The sequence below is a fragment of the Bidens hawaiensis genome, unplaced genomic scaffold, assembly GCF_021521415.1.
Source record: "Bidens hawaiensis isolate Kalapana, Puna unplaced genomic scaffold, B.hawaiensis_p1.1 tig00001032_1, whole genome shotgun sequence".
Classification (NCBI taxonomy): Eukaryota; Viridiplantae; Streptophyta; class Magnoliopsida; order Asterales; family Asteraceae; genus Bidens; species Bidens hawaiensis.
The window spans coordinates 2,765,340-2,780,464 of NW_027491060.1; the positions used below are offsets into that span (position 1 = coordinate 2,765,340).

Consider the following 15,125-nt stretch of genomic DNA (forward strand, 5'->3'; position numbering starts at 1 on the left):
TACTTGAAACCGGACCCGTTTTGTACCCTGTAATACCCAAAACCGAAACCGGTTCCATACCCGAAACCCGGTTTTTGAAATACCCGATCTATACCTTAAATTACCCAAAAAAAATACTTGAAAAGTACCTCTAAAACGTGCAACCATTAAAAAATTCAATTTATACTCGAAAAATACTTGAAAAAAACCCCGAAAATAGGTTTTTTTCAATACCCGAAAATAGGGTATTCAAATACCGGTTTTAGAATACCCGGTTCTATACCCGACTGAACCTGATGCATAGGGTAAGGTTTTAGAGAATACATGAACCTGAACTAGAACCCGGGTATTGACAATACCCGATTTTCAACACCCGGTCATTCCCGAACCCGGTTCCATACCCGAAACCGGGTATTTGAAAAATCCGATTTGTGCACTTCTACTCCTAATGAGTAATGACTAATTAAATCAATATTTAATTTCTTTTGCTGTTTGTTTTGTGTGTAGAGTTTGGTTGGTTTAAGCTTTGGTTGGTAGACTTTACTTGTTGGGCTTGTTGGGCGTTGTTCCCTTCTGTTTGCTTAGGCTTTGATTGGTTGTATACTAGGCTTTGTAAGTTGGGCTTTGCTAGGTTTAGTTCCCTTTTGTTTTGAGGGTCTTTGTTTCCTAAAGATATACCATGTTTAAATGTCTAATGCTGCTCTTTGTTTGTTTTTTTCTTTTTAGTTTTAATAAAAGTTTGTCTTGGTGATTGCAGATTTACCAAAAATAAACAAAATATAAATAGAAATTGAATGATTATGGGAGCGGTCTTTTATCTCGAATGTTGGAAAATGTTAACTAACATCCCAAAAAGTAAATTCATATAACTCACATGTTTGGAGACTACCACCAGCCAAGACTTCTACGGGATATATAATACAACAAAGAACAAAACCACCTATAGATATAGATATACTGTCATATAACATCATATAGTTAACATATACTAATTTGAAACAATTACATACTAATGCCCCCATCAACTTCTAAGACGTTATGATCAATAGCTTACCAGTTCTTTGCATGCAAATTCGCGTTAATTAACGTTCACCTGTCCACCTAAATGTGTGACTGCCTCATGCATTTTTTCAACTAAGTTGAATGATAGTGGGAGTAGTGTTTTAACTCGAATGTTGGAAAATGCATGCAGTGTCAGTCATCCCAAAAATGAAATCCAAATAATTCACACATTTGAAGACTCTTAACATAATAAAGAACCAAACCACCTATAGATATATATCATATAATTATAATATATAATATATTTATTTGATCAACTCTAGTTTGCAAGAAATACAAAACACCGAAACTAGATATGCTCATGCTCATGCCCATTCCATCAGTTTGGACAACTTGAGCACCTCCTTAACATCCTCGACTTGTCTCTCGTCTTTTGTGCTTTCCCCGCACCATTCATCCTTATTTCGTCCGAAAACTGCATTCCAGATCCCATGTTTCGGAACAAATTAATATAACTACCTATCAACTTCTTTAAAGGATATTAAAGAGTTTAAAGATTCATTCACACACCTGTTGTTTTCTTTGTCTCTCTATTTCCGCCTAAAAAACCACCACAAAAACTGAAACTTAGTATTCGATCCCGATCGTTCAACAAACCTAAAAACTTTCAAAGTCCGAAAGAAATCGGTCCTTACCAGAGCTTGTTTGAGTTGAGCATTTTCCTCTTTTAGCATATTCAACTCCGCCTCCAGTTCGACCGTGTAAGCCTGCGAAATAAAACATATTAAAAAATTATCGTCTACTTGAAAATTTGAGAATGATCAAAGTGATTTAATATTTACCTGTTTCCTAGCTCGGGATCTCGCAGCTGACTCTCGGTTCTTTATCATCCTTCGTTGCCGCCTCTCCACAACTTTCTCCACCGGACCATCAATAATCCTCTTCCGGCCGCCTCTAACACCGCCCATTTCCAACCCATACTGATTCCCGCTATCAAGTTGACTAGTGGCAATTCCATCAGAAGATACTGGACTCGCTGGTGATCCAATCCCGAGCCCTTGTCCAAAACCGCCAGCAACACCGCCTCCATTTCCTCCCATGCCACCATAACATGGGGGCGGCTGCGGTTGATAGTTTCCTGCTCGTTTTCCTCCAGGATAACCTGGTGTCTCGCGGATAAGAGGCGAGTACGGTGGGATAACATTTGCACCGCCCCCTGTGCTTAGGCCTATCATGGGCCTTACCATGTGGGACGAGCCCGGTGGAGGCCCAATAACACGATTGTTCCCGTTTGTTGGGTATAACCCGAACAAAGCCGGCACTTGCGATTGAACGGGTGGGGCATTGGGATGATTTTGTTCCCGAACTACCCCAGCCTTAACTAAGAAATCCTCGAGTGTCATTTCTCCATAAGTCGGTTGGCGTTCGGCAGAACCGGCAACTTGTTCATCACACGAGTTATTACCATTATTGCCATTACCATTACTCAGTGGTTGATGACCTTGTCGGGTCTTTTGAATTTCTGACCAAACCTCATCAACTGTTTTTCGAGATAACGGCCCGGGGAGAGTCAACGACCCTTGTCGAGACAAACTTAATTGCCTAGCAATCATATTCGGTTCGGCTGAGCTCGAGTTGATTCCCATCAAGAACTGTGCACTACTACTAGCACCGTTGGCAGCCGTGACAGCAGAAACCGCGGCCATGGTGGCGGCGGGAGGGTGGACTTGGGTGTGGGCCTGGTTTTCCTCCGCGGTCCAAATGCTATTTAGAAACTCGTCCATATTCATTGAACCGAAATTCTTTCCGCTCTCGTTTAGAGTATGTTGAAATTCATCTAAAGTAAGGGAATAGATTGAAGACTGCCGACCGAGTTGTTGGGGTACAAGAGTATTATGGACATTATTCCTAGCTTGATGTTGGTCCGATTGCAATGGCGACTCGACTTCCCCGGGCGACATGATTTCCGTGTCCACCATTCGTTTATTTTTCTGCCAGCCTCACCAAATTAGAACAACAAATATATGATAAATGATAACCAGTTAGAAATTAACTATAAACAATATCAATTTTAACCTCATAAAGTTACCATAAAACCAAGAAAATATTAATTTCAATTCAAAGAAAATTTATTTATAAGGGTAACATGTATATACATATAACAAGGTAACCATACTTTCTTTGTAGATCTAGACTTGACAACGGATTGGTAACGCTAGATACGGTCCTAACCGACAACAAGACACTATCCAGATTTCGTTTCATCAACATGCACTATAAATCAGTACTAAAATTTCCCATAAAGATTGGCTAATTCAAGATTATAAATACTGGATCTAAGTCATCTAACCATTTATAACAAATTACCAATGTTTTATGTATACTTCATAAACTTGACACGTGTAAAATGTTAAGGTTAATACCACTCCCCAATCAATATTACACGGATGTATGATTATCTCAAAACCTTTCTACTTTTTGCAAAATACCAATATACAACATATAATCAAGATCTTGAAACATCAATAAACTTACCAATTAAAGATTAATTCAAGATCCATAATTAATAAAGATTCAAGTGCATGCATTAATATACCTTTAATGGTGGCAACCAATTAACCAGTAGATCTAATTTCAGAATATTGAGAAAACCTGCTAAAATATCACAATTATAGACAAAATACTCAAAACCACTATTAACCAGCTGCTGGTTTAAATTAAAAGCCACAGTTTTAATATATAGCTAGCAATATGTATATGTATATAGAGAGAGAGAAATGAAGTGTGGGACTAGGGTGAATTGAGGTTGCAGACAGAAGGTGCAGTTGAAGGTAAGGGATGTTGAGGTGGGGCCCAGGAGGGAGGGGTAAAATGGTCAAACAAATATTGGTGCCACCATGGTTAAAACGGGGACTCTAAATTTCATGCATTGGGGAAGAAGGAATATGATCGGGAGAGGGGTATTTTGGGAATGGGAAGGTTGTTTTTGGTTGACACGTCTTGGACAGGTGTCTGTATTGTAGGAGCCTCGTATTTTGTGGTGTCCTTTGTTGTCTTCCACGTCTCCTTCGTATGTCAGACAGCATATGTCGACGGCTTTTAAGCTACGACGTCTTTGAGTACTCGTTGGTATTTCGTCTTCATCTCTTTTTTGTCAACGTGGAAAAACAGTGACCAAATACATGAATATATATACGCATATTTCAAAATGTTATTGAGACGAGACCGACTATTATTATATAAACTAAAATGTACATAGAATTTACTCATTTAGCATTCACATCGGCCTCCTTTAATCGAGTCCGTTTGAGGTGGCAAGGGAGGCGGACGAGAGTCACACCATCTCCACGACTCTACCATTGTGTAGCCAAGTCTGCCCGGGGCAGCTTGTTGTTGTAGATGAAGGAACGGACGAGGGTGGTGCGGCCTACTCGCCTTAATTTCCAACACATTTGTATATATATATAATATATATATATATATATATAAAGTAAATTAAAAGTATACTTGTTTTTTTCCTAAAATATTAATTTAAATAAATTTATAAGATCAATAAATTTAAAAAGTATCAAATAAAAATAACATTAAAAGTAAGATTTACATAGACTGCATTCTTAAAAATAAAAATCACATAAAATTAATAAAATTCATAAATAACACTTATAAAAATAAAAGTTGTTTAAAGCCAATTAAATTTTTATAATTTCAACGTTTTGTAGTTGTCTAGTAATAATCATTTCTTAAAAAATTATTGTAACCAGTCGAACATTTCACACTATATGTTTCTCATTGAACCTCAACAGAGTTTCATAACTTAAATAAGGCTAATTAGATTTTAATAGTCCTAGTTTCGTTAATTTTTTTTTAATTTCAAATTGTTTTAGAGCTTTTAATCAGAAGGAGAAAACGAGTTAGTTGATGTAAAACTTCCCTCGGAATATGCAACCTTAGGCCTGTAAACGAACCGAACATTTAGTGAACTGTTCGTGAATTGTTCAGCAGAAGTTCGTTTATGTTTGTTTATTCAATAAACGAAAGAACTTGAACAAAAAGTTTTTGTTCGTTTAGTTAAACGAACGAACATGAACACAAGGTCCGTTCGTTCATTTATGTTCATGAACGTTCGTTTATGTTCGATTATTTATGTTTGTTCATGTCTGTTTATTTATTTATTAATAAAAAATAATTAAATATTATTTGATGAGTCATCTACTTTAAACCTTATATTTGTTAATTTGTTTTTATTTAAGTGTTTTCATTAATGTTCTTTTATGTTTGTTTGTGTTCATATATGTTCATTTATATTCGTTTAGATTTTAAACAAACGAACATAGACAAACTCAAATGTCCATTTTTTAAATAAACGAACATGAACATAAATATTTGTTCGACTAAGTGTGCGTATTCGTTTAAAGTTAAATGAACAAACACGAATATGCCCTTGTTCGTGTACGTTCAATTCTTTTACATGCTTTCAGTATTCACAATTATGAATACATCGGTTTTAATCTTTAAGCTTTGCCGATTTTATTTGTGTTCGTTTGTGTTCGTGAACTGTTTGTGACACATTAGTTTCCTTAATGAAAGAACAAACATAAAATCTCGTTTGGTAAGTGTTCGGGAATCGTTCGTGAACACATTATCTTCTTAACAAACGAACACGAACAAGCCCTTGTTCGTGTTCGCTCGGTTGGTTTACAGCCTTATGCAACCCCATTTGCGTACCCTCCAGATTCAGGTTGGGTTTAGAACCGGTATTTAAAACATAAAATTTAAATACTCTATTTTCAGGTATTGAAACAACCTTATTTTTAGGTTGTTTTAGGCTTTTTTTGGATATATATTGAGTTTTGGGTTGCACTTTTCAAGGGTATTTTCGGGTATTTTTCAGATATTTTTCGGGTATATATCGGGTATTTTAAAAATTCAGTTTCGGGAATTGGAAATATTCAGTTCCGGGTATGGAACCGGTTCCGGTTTTTGGGTATTACCAGTTACAAATCGGGTCCGGTTCCAGGTACGGGTATTGGTACTGAAATGCATACCTCCCTACAGGTAGGTTCGGGTCCGGGTTCGCCTATTAAAAACGCGGGTATAAAAATCCGGATCTGGGTTTTTTTACCGGGTTCGGGTTATTTTTACACCTCTACGGCTCTACTTATGAGCGAAGGCCCAATTCTTGTTACCACAGTTTATTTTGGAATCACCAACGGCCCAAGATTGTCATAAATGCAAATTGGGTTTTAAGTTTTACTAATTTCAATATAGATTCATGTGTTAAATCTTGGGCCGCATATTTCGTGGTAAACTCCACTTCATCTTTGGGTTTTAGCTGGACTCTTATCTTTTTCTTTTTAAGTTAATTAAATATTATACAAGTAGTTTTATTTTTGTAACTTTTTTTACTTTCAATTTATTTAAATTTGGATACTCGGTGTCACTTGTCAGTCCAATGCAAATTGGTTCAAATTATTCTACCATTACACACAAGAGTAAAATTCAAGTTTGGTGCGTGTATAGATAGTTATTTTAATATTTGATTTTTGTTTAACTTGTAAATAAAATCTAAATTTTAGAATTCGAATATTTAAACACAAGTATCATACGTGTTGCTTTGGCGTATCATGGTAGGAGTAGGAGCGGTGCCATTGTTTTGGCATGAAGCACCGGTGGCGCCTGGAAATTTTAAGGGTGGTGGTGTTTGGAACCGGGGTGGATGCCATACAAGCATAGCGGCACCCCATATATGGACCATAACACTTGCTCTAACAAATTTATCATTTTATAAACATTAAATATAACTTTTAAACTTTTAGATTTACCCCCACAGCTTCACCAACTTCTTTTTTTCGTAATATTCGTACTGCAACTGTGTAATAATCAAATTAGGGGTGTTCTTCGGGTTTCGGGTTTTTCCGGCCGAGTTATTCGGGTTTCAAAGCTCAAATACTAGACCCGAAACCCAACCCAAATCCCTAATGGTTTTTTCGGGTTCGGATAGTTTGGGTTCGGGTTTTCTTGGGTTGGGTTAATCGGGTTTCGAGTACCCTAGAAAACAAACGAAAATTAAAGGACTGCAACACTAAAACAAAAGTTAACATGTTCTTTTTCATTTGTAGCGTAAAATAACCAATAAAAGAACGAAAATAACCCGGTAAAACAATCTAAAAAAGTGTAACATTTAATAAAGTTTAACCATAATAAACAAACTAACATAATCGTCTTCAATATGTCATGATTATAGTGTTCGATTATGTTGTTTTTAGTCATAAATCGAAAACATTAAGAGCATCTCCATTGGTGGTTTTTGTTTAGTTCAAACCAACTTAAAAACCAAGAAACCATTGTAGAGCTTGATTTGAACTAAAAACCAATGTTTCAAGTTTGGTTTTTCAAACCACCAAAAACTATCAATTGTGGGCCACCTAACATCACATCTTTCAAAACACACACACACACACATATATATACATACACACACCATATTTATATTTATAAAATATATTAAAATATTATACATATATACAAATATGTATTTTTTGTATGTATTTTTTACGTAACGACAAGTTTAACGGTTAAATATTTTCTTGTGAATCGCTAGTCTCTTCGGGTTCATATGCGAGCGATCCGCAAGAAGTATGTTCATAAATTGATTATATATTTTATAGTATTGTGAAATTCTTATTTAAAAATAAATGTAAAAGTAAGTGATGATGTGGAAATGTAAAGATGGTTTAAGAATGTGTATTGTGGAGTAAAAAATGTGGTTTTTAAGAAAGCTGATGTGGCAGAATGTGACTAGTTTGAACCAAAAACTGTTGGAGATGACACTAACAATCTATCCATAATATGTGGATTGACAGCAGGGCCGGCTCCGAGAAAGCAAAAAAAAAAAAAAAAAAAAATTGGGTCGAAGGCGAAATTTTTTTTGGGCCTTAAGTAAAAGAAGTTTTTAGTTGGGTTTAAACAATTTAAATTTTATATGGGTTTACTTTGTTATAATTTGGGTTGTGTAAAAAACTTTTGTATAAAGAATTGATTAAATATAAGTCAAATGAGACTTGAACCCTAACCTTTTGGTTAGGAGTAATAACCTTTACCACTAGACCAAACTATTGGTTATGTAGTTAAGTTTAAACATTAAATATACATATGATATTTCATAAAAATACAATATAATTTAAAAAATAAAAAAAATTCCGGGCTTAACAGGTGTCGGGCCTGTGGCTGTCGACCACCTTGCCTCACCCCAAGGCCTGCCCTGATTGACAGCAATCAATATAGGCATATTATCATTTGGTTTTAAAACTAAAACTTTATTCGGGTTTTTCGGGTTGACCCGAAACCCAGAAGAACCAACCCGAATTACTTCAGTTAGGGTTCGGGTTTTCGGGTTGGGTTAGTTCGGGTACGTGTTTTCTCGGATTGGATTTCAAGTTTCTGGTAAAAGTGTCAGCCCTAAATCAAATCTTCTTTAAGTAATATGATAAAATTAAGATGTCTTTCTAAAATATGTTAGAACTTTGGATATAGTAACTGTCCTTTTATATCTTAGTTTGAATGGGTACTTGGATAAACTAGTTATACACGAAACATAGAATAATGCGTGTTTATCATGAAAATTCCTTTTTAGTAACCAATTACATAATCAAAAGTGATCTAAGATGCTTAACATTTTTTAAGGTTTATTCATTAGTCTGTTTTTAGGTTACGGGTGTCCTTGAATTTGTTTTAAGATACTTGTAGCGTTAAACAATTTCCATTAATATCTAATTTATAGGGTAATCAAGTTCGTTTGCTATATAATGTGAAGACGACGAAACGTGTTACCTTCTAAAATTTTCTAGAATACGATAACACTTGTACGCAAGGGTGTTTGTTTAGTGTGTAATAAATTAAGACAATTTGTTCTTAACCAAGTAATACGATTGATGCATGGATAACAATTTGTATGTAACATATTATAAAGTGTGTATTAATTTTATACGACGGTATGTGTAACTTATCATAAGTAAGTGTATTATCTTTTTATCTATATAAATGTTTATCAGTTAATTCTATGTGTCTCTCTTTTTGTTTAACAATCCCTCTTTCAAACAATCAGATTGATTGATTTGTGATTTGAGGCTTTTTCATGCGTTTGATTCGAATTCACGGGTACGGATTTCACCAATCCCGGATAGTTCTTAAATTTGTTATAACATATCATAATAAAAAAATAATTTCACGGGTCATGGGTCTCACCAAACCCAGATAACCCTTAAACGAGTTATATCACCTCATGTATTTATGAAACTCCTTGAAGTCCAACCAATGTAATATCCATATTTGTTTAAAGTTCAACCAATTTAAAAGTTCAAATCAAATGAAACCCAAACAAAGTTTATAGCTCAAAGCAAATAATATTTTTTTTCTTTTGTTTGAACGAAAAACACTAGATAGAAACAGGCTCAAACAGAAGACAGGCCCAACAAAATTATTATTTTCTAAAAGTTCAGTTCAGATAAAGCCAAAACAATGTTTATATCTCATAGCAAAAAGAACCACTAACCTTTTTTTTCTTTTATTTAAACGAGAAACAACAAGGAGAAATAGACTAGACGGTATCTAATAGACTTATTATTGAGTTATCTTTAGCCAATATTATTTTCATGTAAAATGCATTTATTGTTGAGTCTTATCTTCATATAGAAGATTGTATTGTAAACAATATATATATATATATGATGTTAATAGAGGAGGAGTCATGGATCAAATTATATCTCTTTACCAATTCTATCATGGTATCAAGAGCCCTCCCCAAGAAACCATAGCCGTCTCCCACAACTTTACGGCTGTTTCGCTTTATCATTCATCCGATCCTGCTATCCCTCCTCCCTCCTCTACCATCTCTTTTACCCCCTCTCAACAACCATGGAATCTAAGCTCCATCCCGCTGTGACGGATTCGAATATCAAAAATTTTGTTACCATCATCCTAGAGATGGAATCCGGCCAATACACGACTTGGTCGGAACTATTCACCATCCACTGCAAAGCCTACCTTGTCTATGATCACCTCACCAACAACAAACCACCGGTTTCGACTACATCTTCCAGCAAAGAAGACCCCAAAAGCCCTCCACCACCTGCTGCAGACTCCTGGGAACGCCTCGATTCCATTGTCCTTCAATGAATATATGGAACCATCTCTACCGACCTCTTGAACACAATTATGAAGAAAAACACAACGGCTTAAGCCGCTAGGAAAGCACTAGAAGACATTTTCACCGACAATAAAGCCTCCCGAGCCATTCACTTAAAGAACAAGTTTGCTACTACCCGACTTGATAATTTTCAGAATACGAGTGCTTATTGTCAAGAACTAAAGGTTCTTGCAGATCAGCTCGCCAATGTCGATGCCCCGGTCACCGATGATGATCTCGTTCTTCAACTCATCACCGGCTTAAACGAACAATATGAAGGGATCGGCATGCTACTACAAAACCCACACCCGCTGCCATCATTTTACGCTGCTCGCTCAAGTGTTATCCGTGAAGAAACGAGAAAATCTGTCCAAGCCGCCGGAGCTGCGGCTAGCGCCGCCACCGCCCTTCATGCTACCGCAAACAAGACCGGAACAAACCTCAACTCCTCTCCTGATTATCGTAGTGAGCACTCGGACCGAGGACGTAGTCGCGGTGGTCGGTATCGTGGTGGCAGAGGGAGGGGGAAAAACTATTCTGGACGTGGTCGTGGAGGACCACAAAATTCTTATGGTTCAATTGGATTCAAAGTCAACAACAACAATGGCAAAATACACCATATTGGGCTCCTCAAAACTTTCCATGGCCAACCCAAACTTTGCCACAAAACTACAATTATCAAAACAATTGGAACCCACCATGCCCCTACCCAACTTCTCCATGTCCCAATCAGCAATCTCATGGCCAGTCTGGATCCGGTATCCTTGGGCCTCGACCCAACCAGGCATATGCAGCAGCCTACACTCCAACAAACATTGAGCAGGCTCTACACACTATGTCACTTAATCCGCCGGAGCAATGGGTCATGGATACCGGCGCTACATTTCACATGACTAACAACCCGGGTAATTTCCAATCATTTTTTAATAATGGCATTTTACATAATATTATTGTCGGTGACGGTCAAACCATTCCGGTTAATGGACAAGGCACTCAAACTTTACCACCCCCATACCCACCCTTTAAACTAAATAATGTTCTTTTCGCTCCCAAATTAATTAAGAACCTTATTTATGTTCGTCGCCTAACCATTGATAATGGGATTTCAATAGAATTTGACCCGTTTGGTTTTCTTGTGAAGGATTTCAAGACCCGGATCCCTATCCTTCGATGCAACAGCAACGGTGATCTCTATCCGCTTCTTCCACCGGAGTCTACTCAATATACTTCACCTTCCACTTTTGCTGCAATCTCTCAACAACTTTGGCACCAACGTCTTGGTCATCCCGGCCCGGACTTATTACAATCTTTAAAGTTTTCTAATGTTCTTTCATTTAATAAAACGAATAAGACTCTTTGTCAATCTTGTGTTCTTGGGAAAAGTATTAAATTACCTTTTATGTCTTCCAATAATTGTACGTTTTTCCCGTTTGACATTATTCATAGCGACCTTTGGACTTCTCCCGTTTTAAGTACCGGGGGCCATCGGTATTATATATTGTTTTTGGATGACTTAACTAATTTTCTATGGACATATCCAATTGCTAAAAAGTCTCAAGTATATTCCATATTTTGAAACTATTCCAAACAAATTGAAACACAATTTGACGTAAAATAAAAACCTTCCAATGTGATAACGGTACCGAATATATCAATTTTGCGTTCAAACAATATTGTGACCAACATGGCATGATTTTTCGTCTCTCGTGTCCTCTTACATCCTCCCAAAATGGAAAGGCGGAACGCAAAATCCGCTCTATAAACAATATGATTCGCACCCTCCTTGCTCATGCATCTTTACCCGCTTCATTTTGGCATCATGCCTTAGAAATGGCTACTTATCTTATCAATATCCTTCCTAGTAAAACTCACAACTTCAAAACACCCACGAAACTTCTTTATAATCGTTACCCCACCTATGAACATTTACGTGTTTTCGGATCACTTTGCTATCCTCTTCATCCGTCCACTCTTACTCACAAACTTGCTCATCGTTCTACTCCTTGCGTTTTTCTCGGATACCCTACCCAACACCGGGGTTACAAATGCTTGAACCTTAAAACTAACCAAATAACAATTTCCCGTCATGTTGTTTTTGACGAAACGATTTTTCCATTTTCAAACCCACCTCACACTACCCCCGACTACAATTTCCTCTCCGCTCCACCTCATCCTCAAATCTGGGCACGTGTGGACCCCACTCCCACTTCAGCCCCCTCACTAAATAAACCCTCCCCAACACCCACAGCTCACTCCACTGACAACCATCTCTCCCCAATGTTAACCCCCATGAACAATTCCACTCATACACCGACTTCCCCTACTTCGGCCCAATTAATGAATTTCCCCACATCTCCCAACACAACCTCAAATGTTGCCACTGTACCACCTATTACCGTCCAAATACCACCACTTCCCACTACCCGCTCTATGCGCACGCGTGGCATGGACGGAATTGTTAAACCTAAGAAACTTTTCAACCTCTCCGCTAGTTCAATAATTCCCATTCCAAAAAATCCGGCCTTTGCTTTGTCCATCCCGGAATGGCATAACGCCATGACCGACGAGTTTAATGCCCTTATTAAAAACGAGACTTGGGAACTTGTCCCACGTCACCCTCAAATGAACATTATACGTAGCATGTGGCTTTTCAAGCATAAGTTTAACTCCAATGGCACCCTCGAAAGATACAAGGCTCGATTAGTGTGCGACGGTCGTTCACAACAAGTTGGTATTGATTGTGGGGAAACCTTTAGCCCGGTTGTCAAACCGGCAACGATTCGTACAGTTTTATCCATCGCTTTATCGCGATCTTGGCCGGTTCATCAGTTGGATGTGGCGAACGCCTTCTTACATGGGAAGTTAAACGAAACGGTTTATATGTATCAACCGATTGGATATAGAAACAAAGATTACCCGAACCACGTTTGTTTACTTAAAAAAATCCTTATATGGGCTAAAGCAAGCACCGCGGGCCTGGTATCAACGATTCACGGATTATGTTTTACGATTGGGTTTTCGACAAAGTCTTTGTGATGCCTCTCTCTATATTTTAAATATAGGAAAAGACTCGGCATACCTTCTCCTATATGTTGACGACATCCTACTCACTACATCGTCTGAAACTCTACATCAGCACCTCATGTTTTGCCTCGCCACTGAGTTCGCCATGAAAGACTTAGGTTCGTTAAGCCACTTCCTTGGCATTTCGGTTACACGTACGGGTGACGCCATGTTCCTTTCTCAGGCTACCTATGCTCGGGAAATAATAAAACGGGTAGGCATGGAATTCTGCAAACCCGTGTCTACCCTTGTCGACACCAACGGTAAGCTAAGTGCCTCAACTGGCACTCCTTTTTCCGATCAAACCTTATATCGTAGCATTGCCGGAGCGCTTCAATATCTCACTTTCACTAGACCGGATATTAGCTATGCAGTTCAACAGGTATGCATGCACATGCACGCTCCAATGACAAGCCACTGGGATGCTCTAAAACGCATCATTCGGTATGTTTCCGGGACTGTTGAATATGGCCTAACATTGGGTAAAACCACCAGTCCGTCCCTTCTCGCATACACAGATGCTGATTGGGCAGGTTGCCCAGATACGCGTCGATCAACCTCGGGTTACTGTGTCTATTATGGTCATAACTTGATCTCTTGGTCTTCCAAAACACAGCCGACTATCTCTCGTTCAAGTGCCGAAGCCGAGTATTGTGGAGTCGCAAATGTAGTAGCTGAAATATGTTGGTTGCGCAACCTTCTCCTAGAGTTAAATCGTCCACTTTCTCGAGCCACTTTGGTCTACTGTGATAACGTAAGTGCCATCTACTTATCCGGCAACCCGGTTCAACATCAGCGAACGAAACACATTGAGCTTGATATTCACTTTGTTCGCGAACAAGTACAAAAGGGCCAAGTCCGAATTCTCCATGTCCCTACCTCTTCTCAGATTGCTGACATATTTACAAAAGGTTTACCGCGCACTTTGTTTGAAGATTTCAGATCCAGTCTCAGCATTCGATCTCCTCCCGCTTCGACTGCAGGGGAGTAATAGACTTATTATTGAGTTATCTTTAGCCAATATTATTTCCATGTAAAATGCATTTATTGTTGAGTCTTATCTTCATATAGAAGATTGTATTGTAAACAATATATATATGATGTTAATAGAGGAGGAGGAGTCATCGATCAAATTATATCTCTTTACCAATTCTATCAGTATCATCATTTTGAGGTTGGAGTTTAATATATGGTTTTGATATACAAATTCAAGAATTTAAAAATAGATTTTCAGTGAATTCTCAAATAGTTTGTTAGAAAATATGTCTAGTTTAAATCTATAAGATTCTTTTTCCAAGTTTTACATATATAAGACAACGGCACTTTTGAAATGTATCCGAATCATTTCGGATGATCGTACAACTTTTTATCACACTTTAAAGGAAGATAACAAATATTCAAAATTAGGTGGAATGTGTGACCTTGTGTGTGTAATAGTGGAAACCGAAAAACATACCATCTTTTCTTTGATTTATCGAATATCGAATATTGAAGTTAGCGTTGGTTTTATCTATTAACCGCAACCATTGAAATATGTTTTTCTAAAATGAAGCTTATCAATACGGGTTTGTACAACTGAATGAGTGATGCGCATTTGAACAATGCTTTAATTTGTGCAATCGAAAGAGAATAGTTTGATAAAGTAAAAGAACATGATGTAACAACTCGATTTCAAACGTTCAAAAACCGAATGTGTTTAAATATATTTATTATCGTGTTTATATTTTTGTTTCGTTAACATTGTATGAGTACGGTAAAAAAAATCGAAAATTACCCCTGACATTTATGTCTAGATCCGTCGGTATGAATAGCTAACAAAAAAAAGGAGCATCCATGTGACCAAATCCGCGTTAGTTTGTGCCAAGACGAGACGAAAGAATTATAGGAAAAACTGTCT

At 37.4% G+C, this 15,125-nt stretch overlaps 1 protein-coding gene across 1 annotated transcript; it reads right to left on the minus strand.

Moving 5' to 3' along the window:
- Positions 1-1,167: 1,167 nt before the first annotated feature.
- Positions 1,168-4,047, minus strand: LOC143555136 (protein ABSCISIC ACID-INSENSITIVE 5-like). Its single transcript, XM_077044756.1, has 5 exons — positions 3,578-4,047; positions 1,824-2,972; positions 1,677-1,748; positions 1,552-1,581; positions 1,168-1,456 (listed from the first exon to the last, which is right to left on the minus strand). The coding sequence occupies exons 2-5, from the start codon at positions 2,958-2,960 to the stop codon at positions 1,361-1,363; spliced, it is 1,335 nt and encodes a 444-aa protein (XP_076900871.1). The 5' UTR covers positions 2,961-2,972; positions 3,578-4,047; the 3' UTR covers positions 1,168-1,360.
- Positions 4,048-15,125: the final 11,078 nt, after the last annotated feature.

Bases quoted from the DNA above. Each gene is read 5' to 3' on its own strand.
- LOC143555136 (XM_077044756.1), bottom strand. From the start codon at position 2,960: ATGGTGGACACGGAAATCATGTCGCCCGGGGAAGTCGAGTCGCCATTG. The intron at 1,582-1,676 runs GTAAGGACCGAT...GTGGTTTTTTAG, and splicing joins CTCAACTCAAACAAGCTCTG to GCGGAAATAGAGAGACAAAG. The intron at 1,457-1,551 runs GTGTGTGAATGA...TCTGGAATGCAG, and splicing joins AGAGACAAAGAAAACAACAG to TTTTCGGACGAAATAAGGAT.